The sequence below is a fragment of the Callospermophilus lateralis genome, chromosome 15 (assembly GCF_048772815.1).
Source record: "Callospermophilus lateralis isolate mCalLat2 chromosome 15, mCalLat2.hap1, whole genome shotgun sequence".
NCBI classification, from domain to species: Eukaryota; Metazoa; Chordata; class Mammalia; order Rodentia; family Sciuridae; genus Callospermophilus; species Callospermophilus lateralis.
In genome coordinates this window covers 44,300,863-44,317,318 of record NC_135319.1, presented here as the reverse complement: position 1 = coordinate 44,317,318, position 16,456 = coordinate 44,300,863, and the positions used below count along the sequence as shown (strand labels likewise).

At 36.0% G+C, this 16,456-nt stretch overlaps 1 protein-coding gene across 2 annotated transcripts in view; it reads left to right on the top strand.

Moving 5' to 3' along the window:
* Positions 1 to 16,456, top strand: part of Micu1 (mitochondrial calcium uptake 1) — a 197,754-nt gene that overhangs the window by 162,645 nt on the left and 18,653 nt on the right. For both annotated transcript variants that reach the window (XM_076834763.1, XM_076834764.1), the window contains exon 10: positions 5,909 to 6,017. In XM_076834763.1, the coding sequence (XP_076690878.1) occupies positions 5,909 to 6,017 (109 nt within the window). The remainder of the gene's footprint in view (positions 1 to 5,908; positions 6,018 to 16,456) is intronic.

Here is a 16,456-nt window from a genome sequence, read left to right as displayed (position 1 = left end):
AAACAGAAATGGTATAATTTCCCCTGCTGCAAGGCCACAATTGAAGAGGAGTCTAGGGTTTACAGTAGGGATGCTTTAGGAAGCAGGAGATTGAACAAAGGGGAGATGAGGAGATTGGTGGAGGTATGTTATATAAGGAGGAAGGAAGGAGAATATTTTATCTTTTCAGTGGCCATAAAGGAAACTCGGGCAATTGCACTGACTCCTGGTAGATGGGTTGGCTATGACTGATTTAAAAGACAGAGCCAGAGAATCATCTATTACAGTGAGTCGTCCACGGCCTGTCAGCACTGGATAGATATCTAGTTTTACAGCTGACTCCACATGAAGCCTAATTTTCCTTCCCTCTTTTCTCATCTATTCCAACTGCATTTTATTTTTTAAAATAACTTTATTGAGGTACAATTTATATACCATAAAAGTCATCTATTTTAAGTATACAGTTCAGTGATTCTTAGTAAATTCAGAGTGATGCACTCATCACTGCCATCCCATTTCAGAACATTTCCAGAACATTTCTACCCCAGAAAGATCCCTCACGCTAGTTTTCAGTCAGTCCTTATCTCTGCCCTAGCCTGAGGCAAACATAAGTCAGCTTTCAACCTCTGCAGGTTTGCCTGTTCTGGACATTTTATATAAATGAAGCCATAATAATGTAGTCTTTTTCTATCTGGCTTCTTTTACTTAGCATAATGTTTTTAAGGTTTATCTATGTTGATGTTTGTACTAATAGTTTATCTTTTTATTGCTAAGTAGTAAATATAGATATATTATGCTTAGATATACTGCATTTTGTTTATCCATTTACCAGCTGATAAACAAATGAATTGTTTCCATTAACAACTTTTATGAATAATGCTGCCATGAAAATTTACATATAAATCTTTATATCAACCTTTCTTTCATTTCCTTTGAGAAGATTCCTAGGAGTGAAATAGCTGGACCATATAATATATTAATGTTTAATTTTTTTTTCTTTTTCTTTTTTTTTTTTTTAGTTGTAGATGGACACAATACCTTTATTTTATTTATTTATTTATTTATTTATTTATTTATTTATTTTTATGCAGTGCGGAAGATCAAACCCAGTGCCTCACACATGCTAGGCAAGCACTCTACCACTGAGCCACCACCCCAGCCCTATTTATGTTTAACTTTTTAAGCTGCCAAACTATTTTCCAAAATGGTTGAATCATTTTTCGTTTCCACATGAATGTATAAGAATTCCAGTTTCTCCACATCCTCAACAACACTTTGTTATTGTCTATTTTTTATTACTGTCATTCTAATAAATGCAGTAGTATATAATTGTGATTTTCATTTGCATTTTCCCAATGACTGATGATGTTGAGAATCATTTCATGTACTTAGCCATTCATCTATCTTATTTGGTAAAATGTCTTTTTAAACCTTTTTTTTTTTTTTTGCCATGCTGGGATGGAACTTTGGGCCTTACGCATGCTAGGCCAGTGCTCTACCACTGAGCTACACCCCTATCCCCAAATCATCTTTTAAATCAAGTTCCTTGTCTTCTCATAAATTGTAAGAGTTCTTTATGTAATTCTGGGTACAAGTCCTTTGTCAAACAAGTGGTTTTCAAATATTTTCTCCCAGTCTGTGATTTATCTGTTTTCCCAGTATTTTGAAGCACAAATTTTAAAAATTTTGATGAAATCTAATTTATCAATTTTTTTCTTCTATGGATTGTACTGTAGGTGTGTTATATAATAGTTCTTGGTTTCTTCAAGACCATGAAGATTTTTTCCTGTTCTGAAATTTTGTCAACTGCTTTTAGTTTTGAACGAGACAATTCACTTAACTTCTAACGTTAAGTTCATTTTTACACAACTTAGTGTCTCTACTGTCTACAAATTACTATTAATCTCATCTTTTTAAATCACCTAGAGCCCAGTTTCATGTAAGTCCATCTTTCTAAAGGCAGATAGATAACTAGTTTGTTGAATAATTGGTCACAGGAGAAGACAATTTATTCGTTTCTTATGTCCCCACCTCCCCTTTTTCAAGTGAAACCTTCTGTTGCCAAACCTAAGGGGAGGATATTTCCTTTTGACTACTACGTCTGCAGTTGACATCACTTGCCAGCAAATTATACATAAGCTATAGCCTTCCAGTCTGAACAGCTCAACATGAAGCAAGCATGTCCTTTCAATTTTCTTTTTTATTATTATTATTTTTTTTAGTTGTAGATGGACACAATAGCTTTATTCTATTTTATTTATTTTTATGTGCTGAAGATTGAACCCAGTGCCTCACATATGCCAGACAAGTGATCTACCACTGAGCCACAACCCTAGTCCCCTTTCAGATTTCATTTTAACATCCACAAAGCTCATGTCATAGTCTTACTTTAGTTTTTTTCTAAAGCCCTCTGGATTTTTACTAAAATAGGTACCCAGAAATAAGAATTTTGTAACTGGTGTCATCTTTTCTTTAAGGCAGCCTATCTATCTAAATTATAAGTTCCATAAAATCAAGGCCTATGTCCAGTACAATTTTATTTCTCTCACTGTTCTTGGCATAGTGCTGAGTGGTTAGTAAATGCTCAATAAATATTTTTTATTATATCTATATAATAAAGGCCAAGTGTCATATATTTAGATTTAATAGTGACATAATGTGATTTGTATCCCACTGTTTTTCTAAGTCATCAAATGATAGCCACTCGATTCATATTGTTCTTTCTGTTCTCAAATAATTCTCAGCATAAGTAGACTAGTCTGGGACTATAGTATTTAATGTTTCACAAAAAAATAGCTAGCAAGCATTAGAGGTTGTTTTTCAGAGTGAGAAATATTTCCTCTACAGTGTCCTTTCTGTTTTAGGGATTTTTTTGCGGGGATAGGAGGTATTGGGAATTGAACCTAGAGGTACTTAACCACTGAATCACATCCCCCTTTTTATTTTTATTTTGAGACAGGATGTTGCTTAGTTGCTTAGGGCCTCACTAAATTACTAAAGCTGGCCTCAAACTTGTGATCCTCCTACCTCAACCTCCTGGGTTTCTGGGATTACAGGCATACATGAGCACAGCTGGTAAGTTATTGTTTAATGGGTAAGAAGTGTCCATTTGGAAAGGTGAACAAAATTCTGGAGATGGATGGTGGTGATGACTGTCCAATAACATGAATATACTTAATGCCACTGAATTGTACACTTAAAATGGTTTAAGTGATAACTTTTGCTTATATTAACACGTACACAAGACATGTTAAACCTTTATTTATTAAAGTATGGATTTATGTAGGGAATAAGACAGAGACTGATTTATTGAAAGGATTTTTGAAGCTAATAGGTTAGCATAAAATCCCTAAAACAAGGGTACTGGGGTTGTAGTGCTCTAGCATGTGTGAGCACTTGCCTAGCATGTGTGAGACCCTGGGTTCAATCCCCAACACCACATAAAACTAAATAAACAAAGGTATTGTGTTCATCTACAACTAAAAATATTAAAAAAAAAAAAATTCCTAAAAGAGGCTGGGTGGCATACTCCTGTCATCCCAGTGACTCTGGAGGTTGAGGCAGGAGTATCACAAGTTCAAGGCCAGCCTCAACAATTTAGCAAGACCCTAAGCAACTAAATGAGAACCTGTCTCTCTCAAAATAAAAAATATGAAGAGCCGGGGATGTGGTTCAGTGGTCAAATACCCTCGAATCAATTCCTGGTGCCAAAAAAATAAAAACAATAACTCCTCATTCTCTGGTTCCCCAGCCCCTAGCAACCACCATTCTACTTTCTGTCTCTATGAATTTGACTATTCTAGGTACCTCATGTAAATATAACCATGCAGTTTTATCCTTTTGTGACTGGCTTATATTACTTGACATAATGTCTTCAAGGCCCATACACATTGTAGCATGTGATACACACACATACATGCTGCATATTTTTTATCCATTTATTATCAGTGGACATTGGGCTGCTTTTCTTTGTGTGCCTGTCTTTTCCTGGAGGGGAAAGGATGATGGTGTATCCATTTATAAAGCAGTGATAATTGTAGACCCTGAGCTTCTAATCTAGTGGTCTAATATAGCATCCAAAAAAAACAAGGAGGGCTGGGGTTGTGGCTCAGTGGTAGAGCACTTGCCTAGCATGTGTGAGGCACTGGGTTCGATTCCCAGCACCACATATAAATGAATGAACAAAATAAAGGTTCATCAACACCTAATGTATATATATATGTATTTTTTTTTAAACAATGAGCCCTAGCTCTGGGCCTCCATGTCACAGTCAAGAAATTGACCTCAAAGTATAAAATATGGGCCTTGCAGTTCACTGCCAAAAATCATGGAATTTGGTACATAGTAGATACTCCATAAATGTTTGAATGAATGCTTGAATACAGATGCACTGTTGCCAGAATGCATACTATATAATTTCATTCATAAAATTATTATTCATTGATAAAGTTCAAAAGCAGATAAAATTAAACTATTTCTGTTTAAGGATGCATAAATAGGTAACAATGTTACTTAGGGGAAAAAAAGGCAAGGAAATGAATCTCTTAAAAGTAATAATAATTACTGGGGGTATAGGTAGGGGTAGAAAATATGACTGGGAAGGGACACTTTGTGGGGAAAGAAAGAAGCTTCCAAAATATTGTCAATGATTGTCTCTTTCTTGACATGAATGGAGAGTCTTTGGGTGTTCATTTTAGAACAGTTTGTTAAGTTGAAATTTGTATTTTATGCACCTTTCCATATGGCCTTCATATACTACAATATTTGTAAATTCTCTGATTCTCAGGAGGAAAAACTTATAAAAGCTCATGTGACATAATTATAGTAACCATATTTTAGCTCTCTGATAAAATGAAAGATACAATCAGCCTAGTTTGGAGAGTATCAGAAAAAAACTGTGGATTGTCTTATTAAGGTTACCTCCGTACTAAGTTCCTGATGTGGTTTCCTGGCCTCAATGGTTTAGGGAAATGGAAATCCAAAGAGAAGCAGCACTAAGTAGAAGCTAGTCAACATCTGCAATCCATTAAAGACCCGAGGCTTCATTAAAAATGTCTACAGCATTCCCCAGTGTTTCCATTTCTTAGAAACTGTTTTCATTTCCATCACAGCTTGATATGTGAGAAGTGAGGAAAAGGCGAATGGCACAGCTCTTCCTCCCTGTAAAGGAACTCTCAGTAGCCCCTATTTTATACAACTACTTTCACTTGAGCCATCATAGAATGGAAAATTAAGGAGTTGGGGATGTAGCTCAGTGGCAGAGCACTGGCCTAGCATGTGTGAGGCCCTGAGTTTAATCTCCAGCACTACACAGAAAAAAATATAGTAGAGTTAAGATGTACAAACACTGAACAGCTTTTGAAAAGGATGATTTCATTAGTAGTTTCTAAACTGAAATAATGAACAGCTTCCCTAGTGCTTGGGTTTTGCTAAATACTGAAATTCATTCCCTATACATTGCTAACTTTGGTGGTTCTTTAATTAGCTTAAGCTTCCGAAAGCTTAGCTGGCCTGTGCAACTATTCAAATGAAAGTCCTGGCTCTGATATAACTTCTTAAGATGTATAACAGATCAAGTGGCTACAGCCCACTTAGGAAGTGTCATAATAGATAGTGTGACTAATGGAAAAGCATAGTTAGAACTATTTTAATTAAAGATATCCAGCCATCACTACAAGCAGCTTTATGTCATGTTCTACACATGAGGGGGAAGCAATTAGCCAATTTGCTTTTCTCAGGGTAAGATTCTAGAATTTTGTTCCCCTATTATGTACAAATTTGACATTCCTTGTCTAATAATTTATTCAGTCTCTGATCTAGACAAGAGCACAGATTTCTGCCTTAAAGCCATGAATAGCTGCCTAGCTTTCTGCACTGTGTGCTGCTTTTTACTTCAGGTCCTGCCTTACCTTGCTATCTCTCTTTTCAGGGTCTGACGTTTCAAGAGGTGGAGAACTTCTTTACTTTCCTAAAAAATATTAATGATGTGGACACTGCATTGAGCTTTTACCATATGGCTGGAGCATCTCTTGATAAAGGTAATTAAACCCAAAAGTTTTCTCTTAAAAGTATAAATATTGAATCTGCAATCTATTAGGTGACTGCCCTTCCTTAACAGTAAAATGCCAGATTTTCTTAACATTGTCTTTTATTCATTTTGTTTTTGTCGGCACTATGTGAGCCTTGCATTTCACCTTGAGATGCCAAGCTCAGCAAATACATTTCAATATGTGAAATGCTGTAGTCAGGGCAGATGCCCATCTTTAAATGATTAGCCTTGAAAACAGTCATTTAAACAGAAGCACAATGCATGAAACTGCAGGACTTCTTTCATCTGAGCCAGAGTTATAGCATACATAATGAGAAACTGAAATCATTCTGCAATTCAATTCTTGCCTTTGATGAGAAGGAGTGATAGGTTTATTTCTTATATTAAAGATTCTAAAAATAAAATCATGATTCAAAATAGAACCCCCTGTTGGCTTATTTCATATAGGTTCAGTTACAATTTATACAGGCAGTATGAAAGAGTAGAGGGATCAAAAGCACAATTTTTCATTTTACATTTTATTGTGAAATTTTTCAGACTTTCAGAGCAGTCAAAATAATTATTTAAAGAATATCCATGGGGCCAGGTGCAGTGGCGCATGCCTGCAATCTCAGTGACTTGGGAAGCTGAGACAGAAGGATCATGAGTTCAAAGCCGGCCTCAGCAAGACGAGGTGCTAAGTAACTCAGTGAGACTCTGTCTCTAAATAAAATACTAAGGTGGCTCAGTGGTTGAGTGCCCCTGAGTTCAATCCCTGGTACAAAAAAAAAAAAAAAAAGAATATCTATCTATCCAGCTCAATTAACTTACTATATTGGCTTGATCATATATCTCTGCATAGCTTTATCCCTCTAACTATTCATCAGTCTCTTATTTTTTGGTACAAAGTTGCAGATGTAAGAATGCTTCACTTCCATTAATGCTGGTTCAATGCTTGTTAAAGTTACTTCTTCCCCCCCTCAAGGTCAGTTTCTGTCCCCACTTATCAAAAGGCAACCTTTATTCTGATTAATAAACCATAGATTAATATTACTTATTCTAGGACTTCATATAATGTACATTCTTTCTATGATTTCTCTCAATGTTTTTAAGATCTCTCTATGTCTTTGTACATGTCAGTAGTTAAATTCTTTTTTATGAGGAGTAGGAATCTATTGTATAAATAGCCCACAGTTTATCTTTTTTTAATCTCTGGACACTTTGGCTGTTCCCAGTTTTTGACTATATTCATTATTTAAAGTTGCTTTGAACATTCTTGCACAAGTTTTTTGTGAATATGTTTTTTCATTTGTCTTGGGCAAACACCTGCCTATAAGTGGAATTGCTGAGTCCAAAGGCAGGTAACTATTTATTCTGTATAAAGAAAATGTGGCTTTCTAGTTTTACCTTCACGATTTATTGAAAAGGTGATCCATTGGTTTGCTTTGACACATTAGTGTGAACCTATTTTCAGGGCTGTCTATTCTCCAACATTAATCCATGTATCTCTCTATATGCCCACATTAATCCATGTATCTCTCTATATGCATACATTCACATACTGTAACTTTCTAGAAAATGTTTAGGTGTCAGCTCTTGTAAATACTCTGAACCTAGTTCTTCCTTTTCAAGATTGCTGTGAATATTCTAGGGTTCCTTGTATTACCATATAAATTTTAAAATCAGCTGGTCACTTTCTATGATATGAAAACTTTTTTATCATCACTGGCCCTTGTATTTTCTCAAATTTTTTATGTATATTGAAATGATTATAGACTTTTCTCTTTTATTCTCTTGGTATGGTAGGTAACATTATTTATCTCTCAAAGCCCTGAAATAAATCTAACTTTTCTAGAAGCTTTTACAGACACTAGATTGATTTGCTAACATTTTGTTAAATATCGAGGGATGTTGGTCTGTAATTTTCTTTTTTTATGTTGTCTTTTCAGATTTTATATCATAATATACTGACCTCATAAAATGATTTAGGAACTTTTTCTCCTCTGGTTTCAGAAAGGGCTTAGGTAAGGTCTGGGGTGTAGCTCAATGATAGTGCACTTATCTAGCATGCACAGAGGCCCTGTGTTTGATTCCCACCACCACAAAAATAAAAGAGCGAGCTTGTGTAAGATTCACATTCCTTCTTTCTGAATTATTTGGTAGAATTCACCAGTGAAACTATCAGATCCTAAAGTTTTTCTTTTTTCTTTTTCTTTTTTAATTTCTTTTCCTTTTTTTTAGTTTTTGATAGACCTTTATTTTATTCATTTATTTATTTGTTTATTTGTGGTGCTTAGAATCGAACCCAGTGTTTCACACATGTCAGGCAAGTGCCCGCTCCACCACTGAGCCACAATCCCCTAATGTTTTTTTGTGGGAAGCTTTTGATCATTTAATGCTTAATAAATATATAGGCCTTTGGAGTTTGCATTTTATCTTGTTGAATATTTCAAATTTGTTTTCTTTTTTTTTTCTTTTTTTTTTGTGGGAGGGTGGATACTAGGAATTCAACCCAGGGATGCTTTACCACTAAACTACATCCCCAGTGCTTTTTTGAGATAGGGTCTTGCAAAGTTGCTTAGGGCCTCACAAGTTGCTGAAGCTGGCCTCAGACTTGAGATCCTTCTGTTCAGCTCCCTTAATTTGCTAGTATTACAGGAATGCACCGCTCTGCCTGGCTGTGTCTTTTTCATTTGTTTGTTTTCATGTTTGTTTTTGCAATGCTGGGGATTGAACCCAGGGCCTTGAGTGTGCTAGGCACATGCTCTATCGCTGAGCTACAACTCCCCACACAAGTTTTATGTTTAAGGAATTTGCCTGTTTTATCTAAGTTATTGAATTCATTCACATAAAATGTTCATTATATTTCATTATTATTTCTTTGTTGGTAGAATCTGAAGTCCTCCCTTTCACCCTACCTTCAGTAAATTATCTTTTCTTTTTTTGGCGTGTTTGCATGTGGGTGTGTGCGTGCACACACGCACTGGAGGCTGACTTTCAGGCCTAACACATCCAGGGCAAGCACCATATTACTGAGCTCCATCCCCAGCCTGAGGTTTATTCTTTTCAGAAAAAAACAGTTTTTGACTTTGTTGATTTTCTCTATGGTTTCTTGTCTGTTTGGTTAATTTCTGTTCATATCTTTGTTATTTCCTTCCTTCTACTTCTTTTCAGCATGAATTACTTTGTTTTCCTTTTTCTAGCTGTTTAAGATAGAACCTTAATCTACCTTTTCTAAGATAAGCTTTAAAAGTATAAATTTCCCTCCCTCCTAAACTCTGTTTTATCTACATCCCACAAACTTTGATGTATTTATATTTTTATCATCCTGTTTAAAATATCTTCTGATTTTCCTTGTAATTTCTCTGGTATACACATGGATTATTTAAAGGTATGTTAACTTCCAAATATTTGGGTATTTTTTCCCCTAGATATCTCCTAATTTAATTTCATTGTGGTCAGAAAACACATTCTGTAAAATTTCTTTTCCTTGAGGTTTATTGAGATTTGTTTAATGGCTCAATAGATGGTAAGTTGTTTTGTTTTGTTTTGTTTAATATTTTTTAGTATTGACAGACCTTTATTTTATTCATTTATTTATATTCGGTGCTGAGAATTGAACCCAGTGCCTCACACATGTGAGGCAAGCACTCTACCACTGAGCCACAACCCCAGCCCCATTGTTTTGTTTTTTGATGAATGTTTTATTTACATTGGAAAAGATGTGTATTCTGAAGTTTGAAGTAAAATGTTATAAAAATGTCACTTAGATCAAGGTGGTTGGTAGTGTATTTATGTCTTCTGTGTTTTTATTGTCTTTTTTTTTCTTATCTAGTGGCTATTATCATTTCATGGGAGAAGAGTGTTAAAAATTTCCATGTACAATATATGGGTTTATCTGTTTTTCCATTTAAATGATGTCAGTCTTAATTTTGAACTCTGGTATTAAGTATATACATACTGAGGATGTGTTATGCTTTCTGATGAATTGACTCTGTTTTTAGTATGAATGTCCTCCCTTTATCTTTTATAACATACCTATTGAAGTCTGTTTTGTCTGACATATTAGCATAGTTTCCTTAAGTGCAGGTTGTTTGCATAGTCTGTATTTTTCTATTTAATTTCAGCCTATCTATCTTTGAAGTACATATCTTCTAGATGGCATATAGTTGGGTCTAATGGCCTTTAGCACTTAATATTTTAGTGATTTCTCCAGAAATTATAACTTTTTGTGGTTTACTTAGAGTTAATATTGGTACCACTCCAAGTAAAATATAAGAACCCTACAGTCTAACAGTTCTACATATCACCACTCTGTCTTTTATGCTGTAGTTGTCATCTATATTTTTTATTTGTTTATTTATTTATTTGTAGATGGACACAATACCTTTGTTTTTTTATTTTTATTTTATTTTTATGTAGTGCTGAGGATCGAACCCAGTGTCTCATACGTGCCAGGCAAGAGCTCTACCACTGAGCCACAACCCCAGACCCTGTCATTTATATTTTATCTGTGTATATTATAATCTCTAATACAATGTGAGGGCTTTTGCTTTCAATAATTGTATTTTTTAAGAAATTAAGAGAAAAGACTGTTTTTAATATTTACTCACATATTTACCATCTTAGTGCTTTTCATTTATGAAATATTCAGATTTTTAATCTGTTCTAAAGAAAGTCTGAAGAATTTTGTCACTTTTGGCAGTGCAGGTCTATTAGCAATAATAAATTCTCTTCATTTTTGGTTTAATCTGAAAATGTATTTCACTTTGGGGTACTAAGTAAATATTTTTAAATCTCTCCAAAGCACTAACAGGTTTTTTAAGCACAGTCTTGCATTTTTAAGTGATTTTCTTAAGATTTTCTGATAGAAGATCATGGCTCTAACTTATTGTGAAATCTAAAAGAAGTCCAGTGTGCAACTCGCTGGGTGCCGTGTCGCATGCCTGTAATCCCAGTGGCTAGAGAGACTGAGGCAGGATGTTCTCAAGTTCAAAGCCAGCCTCAGCAAAAGCACGACACCCAGCAACTCAATGAGACTCTGTCTCTAAATAAAATACAAAATAAGTCTGGGGGTGTGGCTCAGTGGCCAAGTGCTCCTGAATTCAATCCCTGGTACTCCCACTTCCTTCCCCGCCCCCACTCCCCTACCACAGACAAAAACAGAAGTCCAACTTGCAAAAGCAGTATAGAATGATGGTTGTTAGGGGTTTCAGGGGTAAGGTAAATGGGGAGACACTGGTCAAAGGGTACAAAATTTTAGTGATGCAGGATGAATTAATTCTAGAGAGCTAATGTATAGCATTATGACTATAATTAGTAATATTATATTATATATTTGGAGTTTGCTAAGAGTTGACCTTAAGTGTTCCTTACCATACATGTACACAAAAAGATAACCATCTAAAGTGATGGAAATGTTAAGTTAGCTTGATTGTGGTAGAGCTCTCACCTAGCATATGCGAGGCCCTGGGTTCAATCCTCAACACCACACAGAAATAAATAAATAAAGTAAAGGTATTGTGTCCAACTATAACTAAAAAAAAATAAATATTAAAAAAAATGTTGGTTGTTGGTCAGGAGGCTCAGAAATTTATGTTTCTATAAAAGCAGTGAATCTTCCATTTTATTTGCTTTATGAAGAAATAGGAACTAGAAATCTGATTAAATTCTCAGGAAGCCAGAGGTTTGGGTAAAGGCCTCTCAAGTCCTTGGTTGGGTGGCAAAGGCATCTGGTGCCATAAACTACATTCTGATCCTGTCTGTTACTAACCACTTGGGGGATTTGATCAAATTACTTTACTTTTCTGAGGTCCCAATTTTTCTTCTGGGAAAAAAATACGCAAAAGAAATACACACTCATTATAAAGATATTAAGCAATATTTCAGTACATAAAATAAAAATGTATTTTACGTCAAAAAAAAAAATGTTGGAACTGGGGATGTAGCTCAGTGGTACGGTGCTTGCCTAGAATGCCTAAAACCCTGAGTTCAATGCCCAGTACTGCATAAAATCAAAATTATATTGTATACCTTAAATATATATGATTTTTATTTATTATATCAATGAAGCTAGAAAAATTAAGATCATTCCATCCTCAATATAATTTTACTTTGTGCTTTCTAACCTGGATGACTTTTATCTCATTTTATTATTTCACTAGATTTTTAAAATAGCATTTGTTTAAAATAATATCTTCTCTGATCGTTGTAAAATCTTTTAGGGGGAAAAAGTGTAAATGTGTAGATTAGGGGGGAGGCATTACTAGGTTATTTCTCCAAAATAGCCTGGTTATTTTGCTCTGTTTCACAAAACAGGATTAGACAGCATCTTCAAATCCAAAAATTTAAGAATTGAACTCTTCCATTACTGTAAAAATAGAATTAATAAGCTTCTTTTTATTTTTTTATACTTTTTTTTTTTTGGAAGAGCTCAACTAAAGCTAATAGCACTACTTTAAAGAACAACCATATAGGATGAATCAGTATTTGTGTTAAAATTATAGGGTGTACAAAATAGAATGATTCAGGGTAGTGGTAGCAAAGAGAAATGCAACCTAGTGATTAAAAAAAGGAAAAGTGTTTCTGAGTTAGGCCGTTTACTGAAATGTTTAGTTTCCTTATAAATTCTGTGCTTCATTATCTGTATTAACGGAGGCAGTGGTACAAATTGCACTGACATGCAAAAGTACGTTTGGCTGTGACATGTATGATGATTTGCCGTTTTCTTTGACTTCTTGGTTTCATCTAACATTGGATTCCCTGTGTGTGTGTAACAATAGATACCTAGGAGAAGTTGGTTTAGAGCCATGCTAAGTAACAAGGAGAATCCACGTGTATTTTTTTCCTAGGATTGCTATGACAGATGGCCACAAACTGAATGATTTACCTTTTTTTTTTTTTTTTTTTTTTTTTTTGCAGTGTTGAACCCAGGGCGTCACACATATTAGGCAAGTGCCTACCACTGAGCTATATTCCCAGCCACAAACTCAGTGATTTAAAACAACACAAATTTGTTTTCTTACAGTTCACAGTTCACAGTTTTAAAGGCAGGAAATCTGAAATTAAGATGTAGCAGGGCCACACTCCCTCCAAAGGCTGTAGGAAAGCATCCTTCCTTGTCTCTTCCAATTTCTTCTGGCTCTAGATGTTACTTAACTTGTAGCTGCATATCTCTAAACTCTGTCTCTCTTCATGATTTCCCCTCTTCCTCCTCAAATGTCCTTCTTCTGTGTGTCTTATAAGGACACTTGTCACTGGATTTAGAGCCCAGCTGGGTAATCCAGGATGATCTCATCTCCAAATCCTTAATTATATCTGCAAAGATGCTATTTTCAATCAAAGTCATATCCACAGGTTACAGGGGCTCAAATGCACTGGCAGCTGAACTTAAGGTCACTTGTGTGAATTTGCAGGGACACCAAATAAAACATAGAAATAGCTTCAGGACGGCTTCCTCTGCTCTTGGCCTCAGGCTCCCCAAAAGGGAGAGCAAGAGAAAGTTCTATCCAAAAAAAGCCAGAAGAGGCAAGGTTACAAGGGACAGGTGAGTGTAACTCAACCCCAGGGGTGACACCTACATCTGAAGAAGACCCTCCTCTTATCTGAGCTGGGCAACGCCCAAGTCCCCACGAAATGTAGTGATTGGAAGCCTCCTGCTTCAGGACTGGAAGGCGTGGGTCATTCAGAGTGGCTCCCCATAGTCATGTTACCTGAATTCAAGTCTTGGCTCCATCATTTATAGTCAGGTAGCTTTGGCATTTTCTGAATTTAGTTTCTATGTTTTTAAAATAAGAATAAAAATACCTACCTCTTAAGGTTGTTGTGAGAATAAATCTATATAAAGGACTTAACCTTGGCCTGTCAGGCAGTGAACATTTAATAGAAGTCAGCTATTTCCATGTAAGTTGATAATTAAACAAAACTAAGTATGGCTCATCCAGTTATTCAGCCAGTGACTGTGCTCGGCACAGGGTTCTGCCCTCGAGAAACTCACAGTCTAATGGGGGAAAAGAGAGAAAAGTATCCGAGCAGCTTCAGGTTGGTGTGGTTAGTACTGACTGAAGATCTTGAAACTGAAAAGTGGAGCCCTGACACATGCCAGGGTAGGAAAGAGTAAGGCAGAGGTGGAGACGGTAGTACTTTGTATCTGGCTTCTGCTCTCCGTCTGGTTACTCTCAGCTGTCTTCATTTTTCCCAAAAGTTAAGACCTTTAAAAATTGCCACCTCCTTGAGGCTCTGGCACTGTCTCTTCCTTGGCTAGTTTAGAGCTTACAAACCAGTCTTTGGACCTAAGTTAGCACAGAATTTCCCAAACAGCATTATCAAGAATACTGTAGGGCTGGGGATGTGGCTCAAGCGGTAGCGCACTCGGCTGGCATGTGTGCGGCCCGGGTTCGATCCTCAGCACCACATACAAAACAAAGATGTTGTGTCCGCCGAGAACTAAAATAAATAAATATTAAAAAATAATAATAATAATACTGTATACTGCAGTGTGTTAATGGTTCTGTAGGTTTTAAAAGAAAGGTGTTCCACGATTCAAATAAGTTTGGAAACTGCCAGAGTTATACAAAATTTCTTCCTGTAGCACTATTCCCACCAGCTTTAAATATGTATTATCAATCTCCAAAATAAGGCTATAGTTTCCAAACTTGATTTGCTCTAAAATATTTTTAACACTTTACAGAGTTAATGTTCCTCTAAACAATGAGAGATCCAGACAGGTAGCAGCTGCATGTTTGCCATAATGGAGCATGATTCAGTTCCTAAATTTGGAAATTTCAGTGAGGCAGTTTCTTAGTTCTGCATGGCCCCTGTGATAATGGTGTCTTAGTTAAGAAGAAATTGTCCTTGGTGAATTCTGACCTCTTCAGAAAAGAACCTTTCTCCATGAAATATTGTGTTTTCAGTGTAGGTCATCTCTTTTGTTTAGCACTCAAGAGGAACCAATTCTATTGCTCATTCGTACACATACTAAGTGTAAAATTAGATATATTACCTCTCACAGGCTGTCTGAATTATTTGTCTTTTCAAGAAGGTAATGGGAAATTGAACACAACTCCTTCCCCAACAGCTTCCTATGATGAAGTAGTTAAAAATTATTTGAGCTGGATCTCAAGAGTGAGCTTATGGCCTGTAAATCTGAGTAATCCTATTTCTGCCAAGAAAGTAAAAGTTTTCCAGGTACAGTAATGCCCTAGTGTAAAGTATCCCAGACTGTTATAGATTTGGTAAACTTGTAGGTCTAGTTTTGTCCCCTATGTACTTTGAACTAAATAAAACAAACTTGATTTGCTCTGAAATCCATGCATTTGCTGTCCATGCCCCAGCACAGTTCTGTTTAGATTGGAATTTGTCCTTACATTCTATATGCACAGTTTACCTTGTTGTCTGACAAGCCAAAAGGATAAGCAGTAAAAGGATGTTCTCTGCAACCCCAAAGTTTGGTTTTTTGTTTGGTTGGTTGGTTGGTTTTGAGTATCAGTCTCACTATTAAATGATTACAGTTCTTTTCTCTCTTAGGTGACTTGGATCTTATGGATGACTTCTAAGAACCTTTGTGGCTTTCAAATTCTTTTAGTCATATAATTTAATGAGTACAATCTTTTTCCCCTAGTGCTGGGAATCTAACCCAGGGCCTCGTACATGCTAGGCAAGGGCTCTACTTCTGAACTATAGCCCCAGTCCTAAAGTAAAAGCCTCAGTCTTTTGGCATATAGGTCCCTACAGGTTGTTGGAAGAGTCAGAAAATTACTGATAAGAATAAGTAATTTTGAGCACATGACAAAATCATACAATCTGAACATCCATCTTTAACAGAGAAGCTGACACCCCTCCCAAGCACTAAGCATTCTATAACATTCCCCTTTAGAGGCCATTGCACATCTGGAACACTAGTAACTATCATTTTAAAGCAGCTTTCATGTACCAGGCACGATGCTAAGCACTTTATGTATGGTATCTCTCTTAATCTTCAAAACCTGAAAGGTTGGTGGTATTATCCCTATTTAAGTAGTAGAGTCAGGATTCAAGCTGGCTTAATTAAAGCTTAATCCCAAAGTGTGTATATTTCCCAAGCCATCATGTAGACTTACAGTATGTTCCAAGATTTTGTTGAAGTTTGAAAATCTTTGCTGAAGCGCAATCCAGGAGGCAGTGCAATTCAGCATTTGAACTGCACTTCTCAGTATCCTAGAGAAGAAAGGCTCTAAGCTGTTTCTCCCCAGTTGCCCTGGACTATGAGTTGATCATCCTTAGGGTAAGAAGGGAATGTTTTGGAGAAAGTGCCCTTCTCCTGAGTTTGGAATATGAAGTTTCCCTTGCAGCTATTTGGGAGCATGTTCTCCAGCTCAGACAGCCTCTAGCATCTGTAGTGCTTACCTTAAGTGACAGACCTTTGGAGTGGTCTAATCTAGCTCCATAATTCATGTGGGAATGTCCTAATAG